The 16,181-nt window shown below is 38.0% G+C and overlaps 1 protein-coding gene across 2 annotated transcripts in view; it reads right to left on the minus strand.

Moving 5' to 3' along the window:
- LOC121329850 (protein Daple-like) overlaps positions 1-16,181 on the minus strand; it is a 56,893-nt gene that overhangs the window by 20,552 nt on the left and 20,160 nt on the right. For both annotated transcript variants that reach the window (XM_041275763.1, XM_041275762.1), the window contains exons 4-13: positions 7,507-7,576; positions 5,637-5,695; positions 4,902-4,985; positions 4,525-4,665; positions 3,630-3,814; positions 2,578-2,659; positions 2,086-2,244; positions 1,702-1,848; positions 1,261-1,405; positions 57-238 (exon numbers count right to left, since the gene is read on the minus strand). In XM_041275763.1, coding sequence (XP_041131697.1) covers positions 57-238; positions 1,261-1,405; positions 1,702-1,848; positions 2,086-2,244; positions 2,578-2,659; positions 3,630-3,814; positions 4,525-4,665; positions 4,902-4,985; positions 5,637-5,695; positions 7,507-7,576 — 1,254 coding nt within the window. The remainder of the gene's footprint in view (positions 1-56; positions 239-1,260; positions 1,406-1,701; positions 1,849-2,085; positions 2,245-2,577; positions 2,660-3,629; positions 3,815-4,524; positions 4,666-4,901; positions 4,986-5,636; positions 5,696-7,506; positions 7,577-16,181) is intronic.

The raw sequence follows: 16,181 nt of genomic DNA on the forward strand, positions 1-16,181 counted from the left end.
AGAAAGAGGCTTCACATAACTCGGCATGGGACCCCCAGACAAGGATTGCTCCCCACCTTTTTGCCAAGCTGCTGGTTCTCCTTTACAAGCTCGAGACTGCGCAGGTTGCCCTCCTCCAGGGTGAGTGAGGTGTCCCGGAGCTCCTGGATTGTGTTCAGCAGACCCTGGTTCTCTTTCTCCAGCTTTAGGATGCGACTTGATGCAGACTCGTTCAACTCGAATACAAATGACTTACGTGCTATTGAAAGAAGAACTTGTATTACTTTAAATTATTCAAACGGTCCTATCTTTTTCTCTCTAGTCTGCGTCAAGTCAGGAAACAGGGCTAGAAACTGAATCCATAGCTGCTTACTGTTTTTTTTTTTGTTTGTTTGTTTTTTCTTGTCAGAAGGTAAATTATATATTAGACAGGGTCTCTTCAAGTGGGTTATCCTGGGGGAAAAATTTCCAAAAGCCCAGAGAAGAAGTAGCCTGACAATGAATGAAGCCCCACAAGGAAGACAGTGATAGGTTCCAAGAGTTTGAACAGACAAGCGCTCAATTTAGTTGACAGTTAAACAATTTGTTATTTCTCTTGTGTCTGGTACCACACACACCTCAACATAATCCAGTGCTAAATTTCAATTTTTTCTTTTTTTTTTTCATTCTGTATTTTATAGTACTTTACATCGCATGTTAATCTATGTTACTGTCATTTTACTACATTTCAACTACTTTCTAGCTGAAGCCACATTATTAATAGCCTCAAAACACTACTAAAACATTCCACACACACAACCACCTTGTGCTCAGCATTTCTCAACTGAACAGGTTTCTTTAACCATCTGTTCCTGGTGCAGCTGCTTCATATATTAAATCACATTGACTTTTGTTGATGGAGTTCAATGCTTTTTATGCAGAGTTTAAGTGTACTCTGCACTTCTAAAATGATCGGTAACTCGAAAGCTGCTACTGACACAGTTACTTTTCTCTAGCTTGCTGCACTTACAGCAGACAGGGGAAGCTAAAATGTTGTGCTCGAGCAATGTGCAGACAATCTGTTTTACTGTCACTGCATCGTTTCTGTAGACAATAATGTTTAGAGGGAACAACTGACCCGATATATGAAGTGAAATTTGGCCTAAAAAAAATCTGAACTGTTCACTGCTATAAACAAAAATGAATCAAAATACACGTTTAAAGCTGACCATCATGCTTTTGTTTAGAGTAGATTTAAATGGGTGGTTTTATCCTCGTGGTTCTATTCTGAAAGTTCCTTACCATCATTTCCATCAGTGCTTCTAGACATCTGCTCAAGTTCCCATCCCAAATGTGCCGACTCGTTCATGCTCTGTTTCTGCGCAATCTCCAGCACCATGTTCTCCTCTGAAAGCTCTTCGATTCGCTTCTTATCGGTGTCACGATCCTGAAAATTACCGAAGGACGATGAAGAATTTTAATTGAAAAAACAATTGCTTGCTGTGAATTTGGGGTTGCTCATTAAAATGACCTGATACTAGTGAAATCTCTCTTGCCCTAAGACTGCTTTAATATTTTGTAAGTTGCAGTGCCTTAAGACATGGTGTCAAAACACTCAAGCAGGAGTCTTGGTGTTGGAAATGATAACATATAAAAAAAGGATCAGCAAAATGCTTTGCTCCTAGGATGCTAAGCAGCATAGCAGAAGTCAGACAGACAGACAGACCAATTGTTTTTTCTTACTAATTCTATGTCATGGAGTTTAGATCTGAGCTGCAGGTTTTCCTTCTCTAGCTCATGCAGTTTATCACAGCGACTTCTTGCCAACGTCAACTGTTCCTCCAGCATTGTTTTGGTCTCTATCAGGGTGATGTTGTCTTCACGCAGCTCCTGCCACAAAAAAACAAGAGCAAGTCTAAGCATCGGGCTAGGACTTCTATAAAACTGTAAAGTCACAATGTGTTACAATGGTTTTGCTCCTCACAAAAATATCCTTTTGCATTACCTTCAAAAGAAGGCCTACAAAGCTTTAACATAAGCTACAATAAGTAAAGTAAATGACAACCACTCCAAGTTAATAACAAACTGAGTCCCCCTAATTATTTATGATGGCTATGCAATGCCCACCTCCATGCGAGCCTTGTAGAAATGAACGTCATGTAGCCTCTCCTTACAGCGGGCAAGCTCAGTCTCCAGCTTGTCCACTCTGGAGGCCTTCTCTCGGAAGGAGTCCAGCTCGTCTCGATAGGCTCTCAAAGAGCGGGCGTCTGCTGTCAGCTGAATATTCTAGGGGCAACAAGCGACAAAACAAGGATTGGAGTGTGAACAATAACCTTGTACAGATATTGTATCTATTTATCATTACCCCTGAAAAATTTCTTAGGTTTTAGGGTCTTGCAAGAAGCAACTTAAAACATTTAAGTTAATCTTAGATAAGAGAAAGTTATCCATTGTGTCATACTGAAATGCAATGTTTTATGCTAGTCTCTGGTTCTTAAAGGACTGGCACTTTCTCAACAGCTTTCCAAACGGGTATTGTGGTCACTGTTTTGTCATTTCACGGTTTGTTCAAATAGAAATAAATACATTAGTTAAAAGGATTTCAACATTCAGACTTGCCTCTTGCTTTAACTTCTGCAGATCCAAGTTTAGTCGATCAACTTCATTTTTGGTATCTATCAGCTGTTCAGTCTTTTCCTCCCTGCAGCAACAAAATCAGCATTTCTGGTCATGATCAATCTTATTTACCTTGCAGCCATTACACTAATGAAATATCAAAAGCTAAAGACAAGAAATACATTAATACATTATCACATACAACTGTCTTTAAAACTTACTGCTGTTTTGGCTTATCTGATGTACTTTTAAAATGCATTAAAATGCATGAAAATGTGAGACTGCAAAGAACGCCTTTAAGATTTACTGAATTTAAACTGACATTTAAAAAATCTTCCACTGCAGAAACAAAACGCTTCTACGGGTTGCAGTCAGAATACTATATCTGAAATGACTAATTAAAAGACTATATTCTTTAGTAGTCAGTCTTACAGTTGTAAAGCTACACCACCATCTCTATAGGCTTGAATCAATGAAAGACCAATATAAAAACTGGCAGATCAAAAAAATATTTGCACCAGTCAGCCTGTTCCACCCCACTATTGTATGATACTGGGTGGTAATATTTACTCTTATTCTCCTACTAGATTTCTTGCTTGGCCATGGGTTTCCAAAGCATAACAAAGCAGGCTTAAAGTATTTCATCACAGCTGCACTCAACATAGGCTCTCTGCTTTCTGTTCACCTGTTTACATACATAAAGCCCAAGCATTTTTTATTAAGATTGTTTGATTAAAAAGGTAGCCAGTTCACAACTTCTGGTATATTCTGTTAAGCAATTTACCAGCATACTCTATGCAGGGCAAACATTATACAAGTGTAAAGCAGTCCTAAATGCTGAAATAGCTCAGACTCCTATATGGAGTCTTATGCTGGCATATTCAACAGAGAATCCAAACGAACATGTCCATTTCCAAATGATGCTTCTGTTAGATAAGATGAAGGCTCAGCACCGGTCCACCACAGAATTAAACTATGGAAGAGAAGTGTTTCTTTGGTAGCAGCACACCCACAGGGAAGATAAGGACCCGCAGTAAACCTGAAGCACTACTCACAGCTCCTGCCTTGTCCTGCGGAGCTTGGCCTTGAAGTCCGCCAGTTCGACGGCCAGGTGTTGGCGGTCCTCCTTGGAAAGAAGGGTGATGGGGCCAGGAGTTGTCTCTGGGATGGAGGTCTTCACCTGGCCGAGGGGCTGCTGAGACTGCAGGTAATCCCGCTCCTGCGTCAGCTCCACAATCACCTGAGGAAACAGATGCTGGGTTCAGACTTGAACAAGGAACTTTTTCTTGACTGATTGACCTAAGGATAACCAAATTAAGTTTATGCTTTGCATCTGCTTTAAATATTCATTGCTCTTTAAATTATTATATATATATAATATTCCTTTGTTACTGTAACTTTATTACTGCAGCATGCACAATCACAATGTAGATCAACAGCAATTAACAAAAGTTAAGTACAAAAATGGTGTGCAATTATAAATAAATCCACAAAAAAATGGCGAGGTTTCGTCAGGCGATACCTTTTGAAATGCGTGTGTGCTGGACTTCGTATAATCATTAAGAAATTTCACATGCAATACTATTTTGACATTTCACATTGTGTTTTTCACTTGTGACATTTCACTGAGTTGTTCTGAGTTCGTACAAAATTAAATGTATCATTTTTCTCTGTATCAGAATCCGCCTGGCTGTGTCTGTGCCTGACAATCTTAGTCACCGCTTATCTTTTGAATTAGGAAGTCAGCAACTAGGATTCTACAGGCACAGATAATGCCAGGTGGATTCTGATACAGAGAAAAATGATACATTTAACTTTGTACAAATATAAAAGGTGACTAAAATGATATATGGGAGCATCTAAACTCAATACCGCTCAGATTGTTTACATCATAGAAATGCAGGGAAAATAACCATGAGAGGAAACATTACTAGTTCTGGATGAACCAACCTCAGAAGAGTCGTCTCTCTCGTCAATAAGCTTGCGCAGGTGGAAGACCATGTTCCTGGAGAGGGAGTCGAGGTCCTCTGGAGGCAGGAAAGGCATCTCCAGCCACTGCAGGTCAAACACGTTCTCCTGATTGTGGGTCACCTGGAAAACAACAACACTCTTTTAGGCCTCAGAGGAGACGTGAAGTCTGGCTCAAAGGAAATGGAATGCTACAACAGAAATATAACACAGCTACTTTACAATAAGCAGGACAGACAATGAAAGGCCAGATAAAGAAATGCCTAGATTTAAAAAAACAAAAAAACAAAAAAAAATCACTAAATCTGAAAGCAGGTAGTATTAGGTGTTGGCAGCAGAGCAAAAGGATTTCCACTTACCTCCTGGATATGCGTGACTATGGCAGCCTGAGTCTCTATATCCAGCTGTTTGATCTTCTCTATGAACTCCTCTTTTCTGTCACACTGCAATGATAATGAACTCCTTAAAACCCATCTTTAAACAAAAGTGGCAATACTAGTGAAATATAAATGTCAATATTTCAATTCCAAGAATGAAAGTTTGTAATGTTTGGTTCATGGATATAAATGTATCTCCTTGTTTTTATTACAACTCTTTTTCTCATTTTACTGTATTCAAGTACTACACACTTAAAATGTTTCTCAGCCAGTATTGGATTATATCACATATAAGGTTTTTAATTCAGTCTTCAGTTCTGAATATCACAGTACCAGTATGTTCTTTCTGAAGAGCCAGGTTTTCCCATGAATCCAATGACTTCCTGCACTAACATGTCTATTACTTCCTGGATTAACAAACCAAAGAGCCTGGTTTGTTGCATTAGTAACCCAATAGTTTTGCAACTTCAATGAATGGCTCCCAATGTAAAAACATGTAGCGTGCAGACCACTCAAAAAAAGCTCAAGACTCACTGGAAATCAGGATTTTAAAAGTAGTCCATACGAATACCTCTATGGTACAGAGCAAAGAAATGCAACAGATATTTCTAACCTGATGATATTTGATTTAGGAACAATCCATTCCCAAAAACAGGTAATTCCAATATTACAGATCAGGATAGCAGGAATTATGACATTTCAAAATTAACAAATTACCTGTACAGCACATCCCAGAATGAGCAGCAACAGCCTCTTAATTTCTTCCATGCTCTTACCTGCAGAAAACAAAAATAAATGTTGGGTCATGCACATGCACTTGTGAGAATTGAGACATAAAACTATCTCTCCTATGAAGAGGATTACCAAGGTTATTACCAGAGTTATTACTGCTGTCAGTATACAAACATGTTTGTGAGTTTCTTATCATTAACACAAGCGACTTGTGATTATTTGTATATACATACTGCTGTGAACTCTACTTATCACAAAACGTTTTTCCTGCAAGGCTGATCTTTACAACACAAACCTGATGAATCATGTCTTTCCTGTCATAGAACTATAGTTCACTTAACGCAGTATAGGAAGCAGACCAGACCCCCCCCCCCCCCCCCCGCCAACTGGTGTTTTATACACTTCAACTGCACAGAGGAAACTTCGGGAGTTCAGGTTGAGTTCTACTAACAGTGGGGGTGGGGGGGCATTTTCACTCAGAAACAAAACCAAGATCACAGTGAATGCTTGTTCTTTTCACCACAATGGATCAGAACTTGGTCAGCTTTTTATTTTTCGATTGTTGTCTGCTACAATTTTGCATGGATTCTAAAATTAGCCTGAGTTTTTCAAATGGGATGAATAACAAACAAACACAGGTGCATGACAGGACACAAAGGAGCATGCACACGGCTAAACTGGTTATCAGCAGTTACCTGCGCAAATAATCATGACAAAAATATGGAGATATAAAGATTAAAAAGGATTATTATAAGTACATATTGTAGATACACAGTAACAGACCACTGGGCATCAGAAAAATATATACTGACAGACATAGAGAAGCCTGTCATTCCCAATAATGAGCAGAAAGACTGGAAATATATGAGCTTAATTGATAAAGTAATAACTGAAATGAAATTCCCAGGTAAATAAAACTATACTGTATTGACAGATTAGCACACACTTACACCTTTGAACTTGACACAGCGCAATAGATACACATTTAAAAGGAAGTCAATCAGCAAATCTGCTGAATGCTGAACATTTTTCTGTATCTTATTTCCTGAATACACATCACACAGCATGTTCATCCTTCCCAGTTGATTCCTCAAGGATGTGTCCTTGCTAGTGGTTTGAACACCACATCAGCATTCACTCACGATAATGAAGTATCACGTCACAAAGTGAACGAGGAGATGACAGGATGGTGGTGTTACCAGTGGGTTCTTTTGCCAAGTGTACAGAATGACCACTCAAGGGTTACATTGGTTCTTAAGGGTAAAGGAAAATAAATACATCAAATGATTTTTTTTACATGCTGCATGACCATCTATTAAAAGGCTAAAGAGAATGATTTTCAGAATATATATTTTAAATTTAGGATATGATTCTTATGGATTGTGAAAATAAGTTTGACAGGATATAATCACACCCTCCCTAGCTTATACTTTCCACTAGAGGGAGTCAAAATGCTTCATGCAGCCATCTAGTGGGAGCCTAGGGAAGTACATTTGTGTACAATGAGTGTATCAACCGTGTTTAGTATTAATGTACATTTATACAGAGTAGGAAGGAGGATAACTACATAGTGAATAATGGCATAATTATGTTTTCATACCCAGGACTTTTACTGCTTTATGATAATATGTGGTCAAAATGAACACTATGAACTAAAAGTAGGTTTGCATTTCAGCTCAAGCATGGAGTCATTGTATGGCCCTGTTGTAGGACACTTGACCTTCTAATGCCCAAGTCCCACCCTGGCTGTTAAGCTGGACTGAAACTTTTGGTTTTGTTTTGTTCAACATCAATTTCCTCCATGAAAGTGTTTTTATTTTTGCTTGCCTTGTTACCATGATCTTAGTGTGCTTACTTGTCAGGGGATCTTTCCCAATCGTCAGGACGTTGGGCAAGTTCATTACTATCAACTGCTGTAGGTTCTCCTGTAACAAAAGAAAAGAACAATCATAAATAAATGCCTACATATTAATTAATCTAAAAAGGGAAACAAATATCTTGGTTCAGAATCATTCACACGGCAGTCTAGGACTTGGATCTCGGATACTCCCTCAACAATTGTTAGTAAAAAGTGTCATGCAGGTTAATGCAAAACCATGATAAAAATAGGAAAGGAAAGTAATGAACATATCCAATATACAAGCAAGCAGAGGCAATCCCTGACAAGCTCCCACTTGTTTTCTGTGGCACCCACTGCTTGTGGTTAAAATTTCAGCACTCTTCCCTGACAGCTAGTTGAGTTGGGCTGTGCATTGTTTACTCAGGGAATGAACACAGTCTGCAGGGTTCCCTTGCCCATGTTCACTAAAGCTGCTATACCAGGCAGCTTACAGCACACAATACTGCTGTACTGAGTTAATGTCAACCAAAGCAGCACATGCCTGCCTGACTATACACAAACAAAGATCAATTCCAATTAACATTTAGGCAGGGTAATGGGACATGAAGGAGAGGACTTCATTACAAGATGTATTTTGTGTGTTTTTTTTTCTTGTTTTATTGCATCTACAACCAGGTTTCCCCAATACAACATGCTTATTTACTGTGACATGAAAAAATAACATTAAGTGGCAATGGCTAGTACCATCATTAATCCTCATCTCCATGACAACTCACAACTACTAGATAAATAGATTTAAACCTATTTAAAAAGATTAAAGTCAGAAATGTAAATGGATACAGCAAACTCTCATCTAAGTCCCTTTATTTTTATAAGGTAAACATGCTGTTAGGTAAATGTTTTGATTAGGTGTGTTAGACGAAGTATGTAGCAGTCCCAGGAATGTGCCAGTAACACATTCAATCTTTGACAGCCTGTAAAATACTTATAGGGAAAGAGGTATTTTTATAGCCCTTCAAAGCAATTCTAAAATGAAATCTGAAAAACCCTGACCTGAACAAGCTGATGTATGACTGATTCCAGGCTGTTTTATCAATTACTTAAGTGTTATTTGCATTTCTTTTTTTTACTTGTGACTCTGTTCAAACATAAAATAGTCTACAGTGCCACAGGGTATAACTAACAAACTCCATTCATAAAACACACCACCCTATAAAATAAACAGGAGTGTCTGAAACCGCGAATTCAGGATCATGTAGATTTGTATTAGGTCTTATGAAAGTTTAGTACCATTAATAACTGCTTAATCCATGTTTGACTACCAAAGTAACAAAGAACCACAATCCATTTGACATGTAGCATCTTTATTTCAAAGGGGTCCCGGTATTTAAAGCTGTCTGAATCACCAGGTAGTAAAACCTGCCTCCCTTTGTAAAGTCATTGTTGCTTTATGATTACTGTTGAATACATTGCATGTTTTAGTAAAAATAGTTTCTGTTTTGTGCATCACAATTATATAAAAAAAAATATATAATAATAAAAAAAAAACACCAATTTGGATTTACAATGTGCTGCGTAAGACGGAGGTTAATTTCTTAAACACTTGGTTTTACAAGCTGGGTTTCATATCACTTGTTCAAAACCAGGATATCCTGTCTTAAACCATGCTGGGCCACACCGTACCGTTTGCAGCAAGAAGCTAATTTTGTTCATGTATTTCAGCAGCCCACCCCCGAACAAGTGAAATCCTATTGGATAACAAAGAGGGCGTGGGGAGAAGGACAGAGTTCTGTTATCAGGCAGGAATGCATGATTTGTTGTCTTTGTCAAGATGTCAGATCTTTCCTCTTTACCATTTCCAAACCTGCAATCTGGATCACTGGGGGGGTGGGGGGGGCTTCTTGTGTGCGTTATTCCAAACAGACAGAAGGCATACTCGAAAGCATTCAGAAGCCCATTGTTGTGCCCTTTCCTTTAAATCAAATCATCAGGACCCACACTAAATCAATCACACCCACAGTAAGCCCCACTGATCTGGGACTGTCACACCAAGGGAGATCAATAACGAAATATGAGTTTCACTGGGGCGCTCCCCAGTACTCTTCACAAATAGAACTGGCTGCTGTCAATACAAATAGAGACGACTGGGATTGCCACACATGCATGCATCAATGTCACGCCTGTGAACATCTCTCAATACCCTGGTGACCTACTTAACTTCTGAATGGGAATTTTATCTTCTAATCTATTCTGATGTAGTGTGCAAATGAGTTACAAGAAGTGCCAACAAATGTTTTAAAACCCACTACCCGTTATTTATATTAAAACGTACTACCAGTTATAAACGTTAATGTATACAAATATTTCAATTTATTAGGTACCAGGAAGCTGCAGCAACTTTCCATCTAAAGCAGTTTCTGTAAATGCCAAATTGAAGTGTAACATACAAACAAAAAATAAATACACTTAAAAAAAAAAAATTAAGTGAAGGGTCACTAGTGATAATATTTTATATTGATAATAAGAGATATGCAAATTGATTTAGGTTAGGACTTCTTAAGCAAAAGCAAATTACTTATTTCCAAATTTGTGCTTTTGATTTGCCAGTTGCAATCTTTGCATAACAGACATAAGAAAATGAGCTTGCAAATGAAAGGCAATACAACAGTAGCTTATGTTTCAGTGACAAATAGATATGATCAGGGATTATCCTTTGCCTTGTGTGGACTTGCCTTGATGATATTGGAGACTGTAAAGGGTTACATGTTTAGATGGCAGACAAGAACAAAAATCCTAAAAGGAATAGCGATCTACTAAACATTTAACCAAAAATGGACTAATGCTCTTTGTTTTACTTAAATCACTGTTATCGAGCAGATTGTTAAAAATCAATATAATATTTTAAATAAAACATAAAAGGGGACTACAGGTACTAAAATCAGATGTAGGTGTACGTTAGTTAAAACATTAAACAACCATTTACACAAAAGGTTTTAACGTTTAATCTATTAAAAGGTAGATAGAAAGTCTCATTAGAAGCCTTGCATGACTTTCTTTTCCTCATTTACCGAAAACAACCGCGTGTACTACAGTACTTTACGTTTTCACATAATTCCCCAAAACATACAATACTATTAGAATGAAGGCTGACTTGTGTTTGCTTTGTAATTTAGATGTGTATGTGTTTTTAATGGCAGACTTAGGAAAGAGATACAACAAATGCATTAAAATAAAATCACTACACAAAATAAAAATAAATAAGCTATTTGTTGCAGCTCAAACTGTTTTGAAATGAAGAAGTCCTTTAGGTTTCAGCAACAAATTCAATATTTTATCAAACAATGACCCTCAGATCAATGACTATATATCTTTTATAAGCTTACAAGCGTAGTAAACACAGAAATCTGGAGAAGGCTTTGGACACAAGGCCCTACCCAAGGGTGCAAGGCTGTTGCAGCCCTATTTACCTGAACATCTAGTACAAGTCCTGGAATAACGGGAGATGTTAAACTCCAAGGATTGTATTGCCTGTGTCCCTGGGTAATCAATACAACATTTTATTTATTTTTACAAATTATTTATGTATTTTTTAAAAAAAATTTAAGTTGAGCTTGTGCGCATGTGTGCCGTGAGCTAAAACACTGTGGTGCGTCAAGGTCCTTTTTAATCTCCAATCTGTCTGGTAATAAAACACAAAGAGGCACATTTATTTGTTAATTTTCAAAAACTAACCCTGAGCAAGCAAAAGTGGCTGCCAGGAAACCAGTCAGACAGCCTGCTGGTTAATAAGTGTTTTTCACAACCTGCAGATAGATGTATGCATGCATGCATAAATAAATAAATAAACAATATCATGCACATATTACAGTTTTAATTTAAATTAAAACTGTACTGATTGATCAGTATCATTAAATGGTACAGAAGACACACCTGCTTACGAATAAGGTACAATATTCCAGTGTCTGAAGTTGGCATGCCTATGGGGCAAAGGAAAAAAAAAAATGGGCAGGGGAAGCATTAAAAGCCTGCAACAGAGACTGTGAGAAAGCTATTGATCTGATCCCAAAAGATATTATATATAACCAGATAATGTGTGTTAATCTGGGATGTTATCTTGTTTTAGTCCCAGTACAAAGGAGAAGCCCCATTAAAAGCTTAACAAAAATGTCCCATCATATTAAAACATGGAAAAATAACTCTTGCTGTGACAAGAGTTTACTGTTCACAAAGCCTTTGAAAAACAGGCAGTGAAAACTCTTACATCCTGGCTGAGTTGGCCAACATTTACTTTGAAGTTGAACCCAACCAGAGAAAGGACTTGAGCAGCAGTGAAGTGTTAGATTTCTAAGACAACACTCAGAGAATATGTTAGATGCAGTTTAGAATACAAATATATAACATTTCACAGACTGTGGTTAAAGGGAACTTCACAAACATTTTCCCAGAATGGATTCCAATCTATTCCATTCACACAAATGACTTGCAAACAAGCACAATTCGTATCTTAAAGTGACATCTGCACAAACAGTTGTGTACAAACAGCCATTTAAGTCCCCTGTCAGGACTGAAGCACACTACCAAAGAAAGAGGCACTAGGATTCCCACAGGGCTTGATCTAATGGCATCAGATTAGAAATGCGTTTAACAAAACCATTCCTTTTCCATCATTTGAAGTGTCACTCCATCGCCCTTACTCAGACAGCTCCCAATGTTCCAGACATCCACCGATCCCTCTGTCACTACTGAGAGGAGGAGCCCAGTGAATCCGCTCACTTCCAGCTGTTTTCTGATTAAGCAGACGAGCGATGACTAGTGATGGAGCTCTAATTAATATTGCTCCATGGTGCCAGCCAAACACAGCAGGAAACAGGGAGATGTCTCAGGAGAATATATAAAGTGGCTCCATAATTAAACAGTCCTCCCATTCCTTGAACAGCAGCAGTTTGGCCAAGAGTGAAATTGGTTGAAACCATAGCAGTGGCAGAAATATCACAGAAATGTTAAATATTCCTATTGCACTGAAGTCTCCCATTGCATAGCTCTGTTCAATGCAAAGTTAAAGTAAAGCCTAAAATGATTGGAACTGCTTTGCTTATCATTAACCCCATGTCAAATGAGTGTTCAAGAAAAGCAAGGCAGGTATTATTAAATTGTAGGGGAACAGATGGACTGGTGCCATGGAGTCTGATCATTAGAGTTCGGAAGGGATAAGCTGCTGGATCTCTCTTTAGGGATCCAAAAAATAAACAGAAAATCAAGACCCAAGGGAACAGATCTTAAACAGAGGCCAAATCAAAAACAGCAGATTAATACCTGCCAATTAGAACCCATCAATAAAATACTCACAGAGACTGGAGAGAGGACCTACGGGAAGTGCCTTGTCAATAGAATGGCCATGTCATGCAAAAGGGTAAAACTAAATAGTGTCAATACACTTTATGAAATTAAACTATTCTGTAGCCAAAAAAGCCCTCCTCCAAGTAATCAGTATAGTAGCCATTGGTATAACACCTTTACTGTGTGCGGATCCATTCGCTCATTTGGTTGCAAGATGAACAGACAGAACACATGTAGATATATCCTTGTGCAATTGCTATGATATTTAGGGCGCAGTGCTGCTCCTTAAGCTGGGACAGATGGCAGGAAGTGTTGCAACTGTTCTCAAAAACAAGGGCAGTTGCTCCACAGGGCACGTTTATTGCCTGGATTCGGCAGCTGGATCCAAGGGCTTGAACTTTGTGTGCACGACTACATGACAGCAATTTCAAAGGACATCCCACAAGGTTGCTACTTTCTCCCAAACAAAGTCCAGGATTACAAGCTATGCTCTAGTCATGGACACTTAAGTGTTTTAGACTCTCTTGATAGCCCAATGCAATGGGTGTGACTATGCGTAAAAACACAGATGTGTGTGAAAAAACACCACTTGCAGGCTAACACTTTAATATTAGGCTAACCTGTAGTTATGTTACTGTACATGTAACTCTAGCTCATTTGCATAATGGGAATAGCCTTTTAATGAAATGTTCTAGATATTATTCTCGGTTGTACATCCACACACTCCATATGTAATATGCTACCACATATTATACAGAAACCATGTACAGCATATGGCAGTACAGACAGAACAGACCTATCTAGAACATAATCATATTAAGATCACCAAAGGGATTGAGTAAAATGCTGGGAAGCAGGTTTTAACAGATGAAGATCTTAGATCTTAGATTATGCCTTCTCTTTTTCCTTAGAAAAGACAAAACATATCCTATCTATTTGCCACAAACGAGAGCAGTAGGCACTTCAAGTTACAACATACTTCATAAAGTTATCAGCCTTCACAGAGTAATCGTTTCTGTGAGAGCACTGAAGTCCCTACTCAGAGGATGAAACTATGAAAATCCCAACCCATTCTGTTTTAGCAATATGGGATTTGCAGTACAGTATAAAACACTTCACTGCTGGCTTCATTTATAAACAATAAGTCCCTTAAAGTGATACCCAACACCCTTTTCACAACACTATCAACAACTTTGCAGACTCCTGTGGACTGTAAACAGCAGTTACCTTGATATTATCAAAAACCAAATAAGGAATCACCCACCAGATTGGGGATAGTTAGCAAAGTAGTTTTACTGAGAACCCCTCCATTGAGTTGTTTATAAAACCATATTGCAGCATACTTCTTTATAAATTAAAATCTCTCCCAATCATGTTGCAGTTTCAACAATATCTAAGGAGATTAATGGGGTGGACTTTTTTATGCAAAAGAAAGCTGTAACAGGACATTCAGACAAAAAATTGGATAGTTATGTATATAGAAATGCCAAAACAAAATCACCCTAGGCAGAGTTTAAATAGAGGTCATTTTGAAGCAGTGAGCCATTATCATGGGTGTAAAGTCACTGAATTCCCTGTCAAACAGATGATTTACCTGCTCTGGGAAAGGCCTGCATCCAGTCTATTTTCTACCCTACATTCCTCCCATGTGTTACAAGGTTTAAAGAATGCATCTACCATGACAATCTCTATCTTGGATACAATGTGTACACAAGCCCTGCTCTGAACCAGTGTACAGTATAGATCTGTATATTTAGGGGTTTGAACTTGACAGGTCTACTCATCAAAAAATCTAAGATATTTTCTTAACCAATTATCAGGTTCAGCATTCTCTCTGTGAATGCTGGGAGTTAAATCCAAATTAAAATGCAATACAGTAACCCGACAACTGTAAAATAAAACCTGAAAAACCATACTGATAATATTACGTACTGAAAAACTTTAAACTGCATGTTAGGTTTGACAACAAATGTACCACTGTTTTTTGTTAAATGCCGCAAATCATCTAGATGCAAAACTTCAGGGAAATAAAAGGATGCAAGTTTTGGGAAGCTACTCTTACAATTTAACAAGCACGCTAAACAAAGAAAATCTCTGGTGCTCCTCTGTTCAAACTGCAATTTACACAACACGGGAAAGACTGCATTCTTCAAAACGTGTCAACATCACACCCCAGTAATTTTGCCCCGCCTCGTTCTCCTTTTCCCAAACTTATATTGTAATTACATTAATGCATTTTAAATTATTGCTGGTTGATTGAAAAATAAATAAATAAATAAAAGAAAGATGATTGTGTTCCATGGGCAATGGATGGATCAAAGAAGTTCAAATATCTCATTAATAAGCATTGGATCGGATCAGTTTACTGCAGCTCGGCTTTCTTGACCTTCCTAAGACTCGAGAGAACAAAGCATTACGCCACTCTCAGACATTGGTAACTGAATGGGAGGCTCAGTGCCCAGAGGCTGGTTTATGAAACACTGTCCACTCCAAGTACAGTACACATTGTACTGCTTGGATTGTCTATACTTCTCTTGCATGCTTCTGAAGCTCATTAACAATAGGATTTCGTTTTCAAAAAATGGGGCACACAACAAAGGACAAAAGTTCAGCTTTCTAAATGAGCAGCACTTAAAAACATAAAAAATAATAATTGGGGCTTGACTACAAAGAAGATTTTATTTATTCTCATGCCAATTTCTTATCAAAAGAGGGTGGTTGGTTTGCTTGTTCAGCAAGGCAATTGTGTTGTGTTCGTGATGTGAGGGTTTGGGCTCAAAACTCATATGAACGTAACAGATCCTGAAGAGTAAAAAATGTTTATCATTCCAAAAACCAGACATAAATCCGTCAACTTTATCCATTGTATTTTAAAAACATAATTTACTTAAAAAGTAAAGGCTGTCGTACCAAATGAATTACTATTGTTACAGTGACACAAGTCAAATAGAAACCTGATAATCTTCCAAGAACAATGTGAACCTAATATTCCAGATTAGCCCCTTGTAGTATATTTTACATGTTCTGTTCTAATAAACCCATAAGACCTCAATACAAATGCTCCTCGGCACCAGGCATTATGTTACGAAACGTGATTCTGTGACAGGATTGTCAGTTTACCCAAACAAGCGCCCCACACAGTGTAAGTTGTATTATTGCTTGGGTGAACAGAGCGCTCTGATTCACTGGACAAGATTCCACACAGTGCTGTTGCTGAACAGTAGCGTAGTGGTTGGATCGCTAGTCTCATCTCATATACTGGGTGGGCCACTTAGTATTTGTAGTTCCATCTCTACTCATTTCTTCAGTAAAGGATTATTTTATAAATCACAATTACACTTCAAGGAGTGCAT

The sequence above is a fragment of the Polyodon spathula genome, chromosome 17, assembly GCF_017654505.1.
Source record: "Polyodon spathula isolate WHYD16114869_AA chromosome 17, ASM1765450v1, whole genome shotgun sequence".
NCBI classification, from domain to species: Eukaryota; Metazoa; Chordata; class Actinopteri; order Acipenseriformes; family Polyodontidae; genus Polyodon; species Polyodon spathula.